General features: G+C 42.8%; 1 protein-coding gene across 5 annotated transcripts in view; it reads right to left on the reverse strand.

The window, feature by feature from the left end:
• Tnfrsf11a (TNF receptor superfamily member 11a) overlaps window positions 1-13,076 on the reverse strand; it is a 64,329-nt gene that overhangs the window by 29,136 nt on the left and 22,117 nt on the right. For 3 of the 5 annotated variants that reach the window (XM_052736479.1, XM_052736482.1, XM_052736483.1), the window contains 2 exons: window positions 3,038-3,119; window positions 1,593-1,718 (listed from right to left, as the gene is read on the reverse strand). In XM_052736479.1, the coding sequence (XP_052592439.1) occupies window positions 1,593-1,718; window positions 3,038-3,119 (208 nt within the window). The remainder of the gene's footprint in view (window positions 1-1,592; window positions 1,719-3,037; window positions 3,120-13,076) is intronic. The other 2 variants (XM_052736480.1, XM_052736481.1) reach the window with 1 other exon arrangement.

Below are 13,076 nucleotides of genomic sequence, written 5' to 3' on the forward strand. Positions count from 1 at the left end.
AGTGTGTGTGTGTGTGTGTGTGTGTGTGTGTGTGTGTGTGTAAGAACGGCCTGGTCTCACCTCAGAGTGGTGTGATAATCTGACCACCTACAGTGTCTGCAACAAACTGCAGCACCTCAGACACAACTGCATTCATGAATTCACCATGTTGATGCAAATGCTTGGGAGGGGCAGAGGCAGGGGGGCAGAGGCAGAGGGGCAGAGGCAGAGGGGCAGAGGGACGGAGGGGCGGAGGGGCAGACGGGCAGAGCGGCAGAGGCAGAGGTGGGGAGGGGCAGAGGGGCAGAGGGGCAGAGGCAGGAAGATGGAGGCCAGGCTACATAGGAAGCCTCTATTTCTAAAAAATCAAGAGTTTGGGGATGTCGCTCAGTGGTAGATCATCTGGCCAGCAAGTGTAGGCCTTGGATCCCCACAACTGGGGAAAAAATATCCAACCCATACTTATCCCAGCAAATATTACAAAAATAAAATTCCCACTCTTATTTATCTGCACTATACTATGGATGAGACCCTAGCCAAAATAAACCAGGATTCTATCAGCCTTCACAATTTAATGTGCAATACAAGAAATACCAAGGAAAGACTATATAAATGACACCCAGGAGATGCGATCACTAAATCCACACCAGAAGCTCCACCAGAGGAACATGGGGATTCTTTAGTACTCAGAATAGAAAATGGAAAAGAGAGAGAAAAGAATCTCTTAGGGATTCCATGAGACATATTTATGTCTTGATTCCTAAACATAAGCTATATTTTTAAAAATGGAGCTGCACATGGAGATAGATTTCTGTAATTTCAGTAGTGAGTTCCAGGCCAACCTGAACTACAGAGTGAGATCCTGTCTCAAAACATATATATATTATTATCCTGCTCCCCTTCCCAAAATTATGGCAGCCTGTCGAAGCAATAGACTGCAACAATAAAACATTGCCTGTTTAGGGGAAAGTTTATAAGTCAAAAGATCAGTTTGAGTCCTGCTTCTCATCTGCTAATCCTGGGGAAGTCAGTCTCAGTCTCAATTTCTCTATCTTTAAAATGGGATAAGTATAGGATTGACTGACACAGACACACTGAACGCTGTGGCAACATTTTGTCAATGGTAAGATGTGTTCACAATTAAAGTGCAACGCATATTCTGGAACAGAAAGATGAAAAATTTTAACTTGAGGTACTGGAGACGTAAAACCATGAGCAGAACCTTTCCCTACCATGTTCAAAGGAAATGCAGTAGGCTTATTTAACACACTTCTATGGGACAAATGTAAGGAAGAAAGATGGAGGGTGCATCTGCACACCCCTGTGACCTGTGTCAGTGTGACCCAGGTGCATCTGCACACCCCTGTGACCTGTGTCAGTGTGACCCAGGTGCATCTGCACACCCCTGTGACCTGTGTCAGCATGTGACCCAGGTGCATCTGCACACCCCTGTGACTTGTGTCAGCATGTGACAGACCCAGGTGCATCTACACACCCCTGTGACCTGTGTCAGTGTGACAGACCCAGGTGCATCTACACACCCCTGTGATGTGTGTCAGTGAGACCCAGGTGCATCTGCACACCCCTGTGACATGTGTCAGTGTGTGACCCACCTGCATCACAGACTTTATGCAGCAAACATTTATCTTCTTCATTCCAGCTGTCCAAGTACTCGTCTGGGCCACAGGGCAGACACACACTGTCAGAGGTAGGAGTGCACTTAGAAGACAGGTATCTTCCTTAAACGGAGAAGACAAGGTGTCAATCAAAACCAAAACCATGACAATCAATGTGCTGATCAAAACTAAACAACAAAGCTGGGCATGGTGGTGCCCACCTTTAATCCCAGCACTCAGGAGGCAGAGGTAGATGGGTCTCTGAGATCCTGGCCAGCCTGGGCTAAGGAACAAGTTCCAGAGCAGCCAGGGCTACACAGAGAAATTCTATCTCGAAAAAACAAACAAATGAAAAGAAAAGAAAGAAAACTAGACAAGAGCAGACACTGAGCATGTGTGAGGCTCTGGGTTAAACCCCAGCACTGAATAAAGAAATAAACAGCAATCTCCTGGTCTGGTTTACAGAACCGGATCCAGGAAGGCTTCTAATTCATGTAATCTGTGAGATGGCGAGATGAGGGCACTCAGACTGTGAGTACAGCACCTGGGCTCCTCAGGCCCCTGCTGGTTGAAATACCCTGCCCCGGGTTTGCCGTGCCTACTGTTGCTCCTGCCTACGTTTGCTGTGACGAGGTGGTCTCTGTTTGTCTAAAGAAACAACCAATCAACCATCTTTTGCACTCCCAAACTCTGCTGACTGAGAAGAACTCAGGAATTAGGCTGTGCCCTGTAGGACTTAAGGGGTTTGCTGGAATGGCCAAGGGAAGAAGAGGGCTGAGGTAGAGGATTGTTTTTTCCCCTCCCACCTTCACCATGGGTAACTGGCTCACTGTGTTCTATGTGCACTATCAGCTAATAGCTAGTTTACCAAGCATTATACACCGGCACGTTTGCACACATGTGTGCACATATACACATGCACTTGACAAAAACATTGGCTCTGTGTCCTGTACATTCAAGAGCTATGTGTAACTGAAACATCCAAAGACCGTAGTTATAAAGGAACCCAGCTTCTGCGGCCCTCTCTCAGAGAGTGAGGACCCAGCAGGTTGGACTCCACATGTGGGGAAGGTGGTGGCCAGGCCCCTTTGTGTTTTTTGGCTGGTACATGGGAGAAGGTCTGTCAAGGGTTAAGCAATTCCAGTTTGGTTATTCTAAAATAAGATTTCTGTGCACATATTTTCAAGTGTCAGTTACACTTCATGTTTTACTAGGATGTGGTTTTAGGAAACCCTGATGTCTCAGGACAGAAAAAGGATCAGTTTCTGAAATTGCCTTTGATTCATAGGTGATGACATCTATTGAGGGAAAGCGTTCTGTCTTCCGAGTAGCAAACATCATTACATACCACTATCATGAAGGGTCTATGAATTTCTTCCTTCATCTCTTGTAACAGAAAAAAGAAAGAAAGAAAGCTAGAAAGCCCTGAGGTGCAGGGGTACCTGGTTCACATTTGCTGCAGCACCGTCCAAGGTGTTCATAATGCCTCTCACGGGTGCATGGAGGAGCAACCTGCAGGGTCACCTGAAAAGAAAAGTGACATCAGGAAGACACTGCACACAAATTATTCCTAGACAGCACAAACAGTGAATAGCTGGGCTGGAGAGATTGCTCAGTGGTTAGGGTTTTGCTGCCAAGGCCGACAACACACGAAAAAAGAGAGAACCAACCTCCAAAGTCTGTCCTCTGACCCCCATATGAGTTCACAAACACACAAAACAAGTTAATATAAGGAAAATGAATTGTCAAGTTGTACTTCTACAAAGTATATGAAAATACTATAAGATGCTCATGCTACCAACTTCTACATTTTCACTTTCCTAGGCTAGCCCATTTCCCCTAAGGATATATAAAACCAACCTTTTAGCACAGGGCTTGACCTGCTTAGATAGTTAAAACACTTTCAGTGACATAGAGTGGTAGGGAGAATTAAAGGGAATTTCTGTGTGTACAGAGAAGGTGAAAAATTCTGCATGAAAGACACTTAAGAAGTTGGCTCCAACCCGTCCCACCTCATCATCTTCCCTGTGGCCAGCCCCCCCACCCCCAAACTCTGGCAGACTCCATAGACCCAGGTATAGTCCACAACACTCAGAAGAAGAGCACCCCCTCCCCTGAACTCCACATTCTGATCTACACCTTTGGAAGAAGACTTCAGCTCTATCAGAGGTCAGGATGGATCTATGGGCCCAAGGCCCCCAAAACCCTGGTGGAGACACTCTACTGGACCTGAAGACTGGCCAGTCACCACTTAGGCCAGAAGACCAGAGAAGAAACAGAAAACAAAGGAACAAAACACCCATCCAGCGAAGACAAGCACAGGAATCAACACCTAGACCTATAATCATCCCAAATCCAGATGCCTAAACACCAGTGTAAGAACACAATCAATAAAAGAAAGGGCAATATGGCATCACCAGAACCCAGCAAGACCTGAACATTCCAATGCAGTTGAAGCACAAGAAAATAAATTTAAAAATAACTTTATGAAGATGATAGAATCCTTAAAGAAATGAAATGAAATGAAAAATCTCTTAATGAAATTGAGGAAAAGACAAACAAAAAATGGAAGAAATCAATACATCCTTTAAAATTCTAAGAAAGACAAGAAAAAAAATAAACAGGTTCAAGACTTGAAAATGGAAATAGAAGTAATAAAGAAAACAAAAACCAAAGGAATTCTGGAAATGGAAAAATCTAAGAAAGCAAACAGGAACTACAGATGCAAACATTACCAATAGAATACAAGATGGAAGAGAGAATCTTGGGTGTTTAAGATATGATAGAGGTAATAGATTCATCAGTCAAAAAAAATGTTAAATCTAAAAAATTCCTAACACAAAACATCCAGGAAACCCGGGGCAGTAGGAAAAGACCAAATATAAGAAAAATAGAAATAGAAGAAGGAGAAGAATCACAACTCAAAGATTGAGAAAATATACTCAACAAATCATAGAAGAAAAATTTCCCAACCTAAAGAAGGATATACCTATAAAGGTACAAGAAGCTTACAGAACACCAAATAGACTGGACCAGAAAAAACTCCCCTCACCACATCATAATCAAAACACTAAACATACAGAATAAAAAAAATATTAAAAAGCTGCAAAGGAAAAAGGTCAAGTAACATATAAAGGCAGATGATTAGGATTACACCTGACTTCTCAATGGAGACTGTAAAAGACAGAAGGGCCTGAACAGCTGTCTTGCAGATACTAAGAGACCACAGATACCAGCCCAGTCTCTATACCCAGCAAAACTTTCAATCATAATAGATGAAGAAAAGAAGATATTTCATGATAAAGTCAAATTTAAACAATACCTGTCCACAAATCCAGTCCTACAGAAGGTACTAGAAGGAAAACTCCAACCCAGGGAAGTTAGCTGCACCCACGAAAACAGAGGCAATAGATAATCTCACATCAGCAAAACCCAAAGGAGGAAAACACACACACACAACCACCACCACCACCACCAACAAAAATAACAGGAATTAAAAATCACCGGTCATTAAAATCTCTCAATATCAATGGACTCAATTTGCCTATAAAAATACATAGGCTAACAGAATGAATACAAAAACAGGATCCATCCTTCTGCTGCATAAAAGAAACACACCTCAACATCTAAGACAGACATTACCTCAAAGTAAAGGGCTGGAAAAAGATTTTCCAATCAAACAGGCCTAAGAAGCAAGGTGGTGTAGCTATCCTAATATCTGACAAAATAGACTTCAAACCAAAATTAATAAAAGAGATGGAGAAGGATATTTCATATTCATCAAAAGAAAAATACACCAAGATGATGTCTCAATTCTGAACATACATGCCCCAAATACAAGGGCACCCACATTTGTAAAAGGAACATTACTAAGGCTTAAATCACACATCAAACCCCACACACTATTAGTGGGAGACTTCAACATCCCTCTCTCTCCACTGGACAGGTCTGCCAGACAGAACCTTAACAGAGAAATAAGGGAACTAACAGACATTATGACTCAAATGGACCTAGCAGACATCTATAGAACATTTCACCCGAACACAAAAGAATATATCTTCTTCTCAGCACCTCAGAGAACCTTCTCCAAAATTGATCACATATTTGGTCATAAAGTAAGTCTCAAAAGATACAAAAAAAAAAAAAATGGAATAGTCTTCGGATTTTTTTTTTTTTTTTTTTTTTTTTGGTTTTTCAAGACAGGGTTTCTCTGTGTAGCTTTGCGCCTCTCCTGGAACTCACTTGGTAGCCCAGGCTGGCCTCGAACTCACAGAGATCCGCCTGGCTCTGCCTCCCGAGTGCTGGGATTAAAGGCGTGCGCCACCATCGCCTGGCAACCTCCGGATCTTATTGGATCACCATGGATTAAAGTTAAAATTCAACAACAACAGAAACTGCAAAAAGCCTACAAGTTCATGGAAAATGATTAATGCTCAATAAATCACCACTGGGTCAATGAAGAAATAAATAAAGAAATTAAAGACTTCCTAGAATCCAATGAAAATGAATGCACAACACATCCAAACTTATGGAACACTATGAAAGCAGTGGTAAGAGGAAAGTTCATAGCACTAAGTGCCTGCATAAAGAAGTTGGAGAAATCTCACACTAGTGACTTAACAGCACACCTGAAAGCCCTAGAACAAAAAGAAGCAAAGTCACCTAGGAGGAATAGACACCAGAAAATAATCAAATTGAGAGCTGAAATCAATAAAATAGAAACAAAGAGAACAATACAAAGAATCAATGAAACAAAGTTGGTTCTTTGAAAAAATTAATAAGATAGACAAAACCTATCCAAACTAACCAAAGGGCAGAGAGATAATATCCAAATTAACAAAATCAGAAACAAAAAGGGGGGCATAACAGGATATAATGAGGAAATACAGAGAATCATTAGGTCATCCTTCAAAAACCTGTACTCCACAAAATTGGAAAATCTTAAAAAAAGAGGCAAATTTCTTGATAGATACCACATACCAGAGTTAAATCAAGACCAGATAAACAATTTAAATAGACCTATACCCCTAAAGAAATAGAAGTAGTTATTAAAAGTCTCCCAACCAAAAAAAGGCCCAGGGCCAGGTAGTTTCACTGCATAATTCTACCAGACTTTTAAAGAAAAACTATACCAATATTCTTCAAATTATTCCACAAAATAGAAACAGAAGGAACACTGCTAAATTCTGTTTATGAGGCCAGTCACCCTGATACCCAAACCACACAAAGACCCAACAAAGAAATACAATTACAGACCAATTTTCCTCATGAACAATGATGCAAAAAATATTCAATAAAATACTGGCAAACCTAATCCAAGAACACATCAAAAAGATCAAGTAGGCTTCATCCCAGAGATGCAGGGATGGTTCAACATATGAAAATCTGTCAATTAAAGTCACCATTTAAACAAACTGAAAGAAAAAAAAACACATATTCATCTCATTAGATGCTGAAAAAGGCTTTGACAAAATTTAACATTCCTTCATGATAAAAGTCTTGGAGAGATCAGGAATACAAGGAACATACTTAAACATAATAAATTCAATATACAGCAAGCCTATAGCCAACAGCAAATTAAATGGAAACTCAAAGCAATTCCACTAAAATCAGGAACAAGACAAGGCTAAGGCTGTCCACTCTCTTATATCTATTCAATATAGTACTTGAAGGTCTAACTAGAGCAATAAGACAACAAAAGGAGATCAAAGGGACAGAAATTGGAAAGGAAGAAGTCAAACTTTCACTATTTGCAGATGATATTCTAGTATAGATGAGCAATCCCCAAAATTCTACCAGAGAACTCCTACAGCTGATAAACACCTTTAGTGAACACCTGGATACAAAATTAAAAGAAAAAAATCAGTAGCCTTCCACTAAATAAAGGATATAAAAATCAGTAGCCTTCCACTAAATAAAGGATATACGGGCTGAGAAAGAAATCAGGAAAACAACATCCTTTACAATAGCCACAAATAATATAAAATATCTTGGTGTAACTAAGCAAGCAAGTGAAAGACCTATATGACAAGAACTTCAAGTCTTTGAAGAAAGAAATTGCAGAAGATATCAGACGATGGAAAGATCTCCCATGCTCATGGATAGGTAGGATTAACATAGTAAAAATGGCCATCTTACCAAGAGCACTCTACAGATTCAAAGTAATCCCCATTAAAATCCCAATTTCTTTACAGGCCTTGAAATAACAATACTCAACTTCATATGGAAAAACAATAAACCCAGGATAGTCAAAACAATCCTATATAATAAAAGAACTTCTGGAGGTATCACCATCCCTGATTTCAAGCACTAATACAGAGCTATAGTAATAAAAACTGCATGGTATTGGCATAAAAACAGAGAGTTTGATCAATGAAAGTGAAATGAAGACCCAGACATAAATCCACACACCTATGGACAACTGATTTTTGACAAGAAATCCAAAATTATACAATAGAGAAAAGGCAGCATCTTCAACAAATGGTGCTGTCACAATTTTATGTCATCACACAGAAGAATGCAAATAGATCCATATCACCCTGCACAAAACTCAAGTCCAAGTGGATCAATGACCTCAACATAAATCCACTTATACTGAACGTGATAGAAGAGAAAGTGGAAAATAGCTCTGAATGCATTGGCACAGGAGGCAGCTTTCTGGGCAGAACACCAGGAGTGCAGGCGCTAAGATCTACAATTACTAAATGGGACCTCATGAAACTGAAAAGCTTCTGTAGGGCAAAGGACACAGTCAACAGGACAAAACAGTAGCCTACAGAATGGGAAAAGATCTTCACCAACCCCACATCTGACAGAGGGCCAATCTCCAAAATATATAAAGAATTCAAGAAACTAGAAATCAAAACACCAAATAACACATTTAAAAAATAGGGTTATAGAGCTAAACAGAGAATTCTCGACAGAAGAATCTCAAATGGCTGAGATACACTTAAAGAAATGTTCAACATCCTTAGCCATTAGGAAAATGCAAATCAAAATGACTCTGACACCTGTCAGATCAAAAACATAAATGACAGTTTATGCTGGAGAGGATGTGGAGTAAGGGGAGCACTCTTCCACTGCTGGTGGGAGTGCAAGCTTGTACAGCCACTTTGGAAATCAATATGGTGATTTCTCAAAATCCAGCTATATCACTCTTGGGAATATACCCAAAGAAGGCTCAATCATACCACAAGGACACTTGCTCAACTATGTTCATATCAGTTTTATTTGTATAGCCAGAACCTGGAAACAACCTAGATGCCCCTCAACCAAAGAATGGATAAATAAAATGTGGTACATTTACACAATGGAGTATCATTCATTGTTCAAAGCAATGACATTAGGAAATTTGAAGGCAAATGGATGGAACTAGAAAAAAAAATCATCCTGAGTGGGGTAACCCAGACCCAGAAGACAAACATGGCAAGTCCTCACTCATAAGTGGATATTATCTGTAAAGTAAAGGATAAACATGCTACAATACACAGACCTAGAGAAGCTAGGTAACAAGGAAAGCCCAAGGAGGGGATGCATAGATCTCCTGGGGAAGGGGAAATAGAAGAGATTTCGTGGGTGGATAGGAGGTGGGTGGGCATGGGAACATGAGGGATCTGGTTAGGGGATGAATGGAGGAGGAGAGTACTGAAAGAGATGACTGGAAACGGGGCACTTCGGGGTCAGGTAGAAACCTGGTGCAAGGGAAACTCCCAGGAATCTACAAGGATAAGCAATGGTGGATATGTAACCTGAACTGGCCATCTCCTATTACTAGGTGGGACTTCCTATGGAGAGACTGGGATGCCAACCCAGCCATGCAACCTTTGGCTTGCAGTCAGTCCTGCCTATGGGATGTGTGGGATGCTGAGGGAGGTTAGAGTGGCGTGGATACTGTGGGAGTAGCCAACCAATTACTGGTCCAGCCAGAGACCCATACCCTGAGAGTGAGTCCTCTCCTGACACTACCTGGAGTGCCAGGACCCAGAGCTGAATGGCCCAGAGACCTAGGATAGAACTAAACATGATTGGGAAGAGAAAAAATGTCAACATAATGATGCCTAATGATATACTGCTATACTTATAGATTGGTGCCTACGTCAATTGTCAGTAGAGAGGCTTCATCCAGTAACTGATGGAAACAGATGAAGAGACCCACAGTCAAACACTAGGCTGAGCTCGGGGAATCCTGCTGAAGAGAGGTAGGAAGGAGTTTATGAGCTAGGGGGGTCAAGGTCATTACAAGGGAACACACAGAAACAACTAACCTGGACTCATAGGAGCTCACAGACTCTGGACCGACAGCTAGGGAGCCTGCAGGGGACTGAAGGTAGGCCCTCTACAGATGTGTGACTGTTATGTAGCTTGGTCTGTATGTCAGGCTCCTAGCAGTGGGAACAGGTGCTGGCCCTAATGCTTTGGCTGGCTTTTAGGAACCTATTCCTCATACTGGGTTGCCTTGCCTAGCCTTAATAAAAGGGGAGGCACTTAGTCCTACTGCAACTTGATATGCCACGCTTTGTTGATACCCATGGGAGGCCTGTCCCTTTCAGAAGAGAACTGGAGGAGCGGGTTGGGGGAATGAGGCAGTGGGGGGGTGGGGGAGGGAGTGGGAGGAGAGGAGGAAGGGGAAATTACGGTTAGGATGTAAAATAAATGAATAAATGTAGTTAATTTAAAAAAGAAGTGGGCCCCACTTCTCCCGTGTCAGTGGGGACCCCACTTCTCCCGTGTCAGTGGGGATCTGCTCCATGAACTCGGTACAGGAATGTAATGAGCCGATCATATGATTAAACCAGGGGATTCACTGTTGTAAGCTTCCTACGACAGTTAGAGGATGTTTAACACTGCTTACCTTCCAGAATTCCAAAAAAAATGAAAAAGTTAAAACAGCAAAGACTTGGAGGCACTTTGAGGGTTAAACCTGGTGGAGTCCAGCCAAGCTGCTTGCACATTCAGAGAGTTTGTCTCTTTTCCAAGCTTAATGACTTAAACTGAAACGCTCCCTTCATGTTCATGCTATTCCCCAGATGTGGTGCTTTCGGGGAGTTTGTAGAAACTTGAGGAGTCAGAGCCTAGTTGGTAGAAGTCCATCACCAGCTCAGCCTCTGAAGGTTCTCATTCACTTTCTGCTTCCTGATCTGCTGATGTAAACACCCTAACACGTACTTCTGCCTCCATGAACTGCCCTCTCTGCCATGATGGTGTGATCCCTCTGAAGCCATGTGCCAAGATGAATCCTTCTTCCTTTGGGTTGTTTCTCTCAGGTAGTGTGTTCATAAAAAGATAAATTTGACTCATACATGTTCCAAATCAGCATGATTCTAACACAACACAAAATGGCCGTGTTCTCTATGATGACCACAGTCTTGGAGCTGTCTCCTTTGACTTTCTCAGTGTGAGAGAGAAGGAAGCAACACACAGTGACAAGCAGTCACATAAGAAGGAAAACTGAGGAGCCAGACAGAGTTGAACAGATGCCCACACTGCATGTGCACCACGTGGTGTACTTCCTGCCTGCTCCAGATAAGTGGTGGAGTTTAGACTTCAACGTTACATACACGCTTGGGCAGGTGTTATGAAGGCAGATGAGCCTGACCTTAGCAGAGGAAGGCCAGGGGACAGTGAGCTCAGGACATGGACATCAGTCAGGTTAGGACGCAGGTCCTGGGAACTGGCGGGAGGCAGATGGGTCAAGGACAACTTTGTAAACAAGGTGATCAGTTTAGACACAGAAGGGCCTAAGAGGTGAGGACGGTATGAGACCGTTGGTATGAACGGAGCCAGTGTTAGAAGAGGAAAGTGGAGACAAGCCTAGCAAGAGATGCCACTCCTGCAGCAGTGGGGCAACTGCCATGGACCCAACCCACCGCGGTCGGACTGGATTAGAGAGAGCACAGGCTTTAGGGAGAACCATGTGTTTAAAACTTCCTTCTAAACAATCACTTTTGTTGTTTTGGTTTTTGGTTTTTTCAAGACAGGGTTTCTTTGTGTAGCCTTGGCCGTCCTGGAACTCACTCTGTAGATCAGGTAGGCCTTGAACTCAGAGATCTGCCTACTTCTGTCTCCCAAGTATTGGGATTAAAAGCATATGCCACCACCACCCAGCCAAACATTCCTGTTTATACCCCTATATTTGGACTGCTCTCAGCCTTCCTCAGAGAAGCATCTTATTGCAAAAGACAACAGCTAATGAAGAGACTCATACCTGGTTGCAATATCAAGATTAAGGGATTGTAGGTAATACTAAGCTCTAAATGGGATATCTATGTCACCCCTTCCAAGGATCAGGGACATCATAGAAAATGTGGGGGGTGAGGGACAAACATGAAAGAGCCAGAGAATGAGGAGGTATGTTGCAAAAGACGTCTTCTGGACATGATGAAGCCATCTCACTCATGAACTCACTGTAGCTATGGCTGCAGAAGACTGGGCCTGGCAAAGGTTCGTCAGGGGAAGGGAAGGGCTTGTGAGGCCCCTCCCTCCCTGAGAGTCAATGCTGGCTAGAGAAGAGAGTCACTTTCTTTAAGGGTGAAGTCACTGTTAAGGTGCCCACGTTCTAGTAACTTCCTGCCTCTGTCCATGCAGGCAACTGTAATGAAACTTAGTGGGTCACATACACAAAGAAACGCATGAACGTAGGCTGGGTGCTTGTTAAGAAAAATCGAGTGTTCTGTGTGGCAGGGAGGGTGGCTGAAAGGGGACACTGATGGATAAAAATGACTGAAATCCATTATATGTGTGCATGAAACGATCAAAGAATTTTTAAAAAGAAGGATGGGAGATAAGAACAAAGACAGTTATCCTTGGTCAAGATCAAAATCAAGGAGAGTTTATCTGCCTTTAAGTCAGCTTAGAAGAAAAATGTGAAGGTCATAAGACTTGGAAGGCATGATCTTAATGCCTCAATGATGAAAGAAGTTTTGTAAAGACTTCTGGCCCGGCATGTGGAATCAGGGAACACAGTGGCTGGGCTCCATGAGGAAGTCCCATGCAGTTACTAGAGGGACGCTGAGAGAGGACCTGTACAAAGACTTGCTTCCTGGACCTGGCTATCCCTCTCCTGGATGTAAGGTTCCATGAGCTGGGTGTCCCCACACATTCGCCTGGTGGTGGGCCTCAGGGAACACAGCAAGCCCAGCAGAGCTTAGCAGGAACAACCAAGAAGAGCTCTCCACAGTTCTCCCCTGGGCCCCCTTGTTCTCGCTTCTCTTACAGGATTCCACTTCCCTGGAGGGAGCTGCGGTTCTTTTCTAGTCTCAGTGGCCCTTGTAAGGGAGACAAGCAGAGGCAAAGAGCAAAACTGGATGTGGCTGATGCAGACTTCATCTGACAGGATTTGTCTGAGCCTAAGGATGTGAACACTCGTGAGCACGGATGACAAAGACAGATGTGTGGGCGGGCTGCACTTCAGACAACAAATGTTATCAATAGCTTCTGACCCATTAAGAAAGCAGCAATGGTGTCTGCCAGATAAGCGCACAC

Source organism: Peromyscus californicus, unplaced genomic scaffold, assembly GCF_007827085.1.
Source record: "Peromyscus californicus insignis strain IS unplaced genomic scaffold, ASM782708v3 Scaffold_14__1_contigs__length_90479793_seg_1, whole genome shotgun sequence".
In the NCBI taxonomy this organism is placed as follows: Eukaryota; Metazoa; Chordata; class Mammalia; order Rodentia; family Cricetidae; genus Peromyscus; species Peromyscus californicus.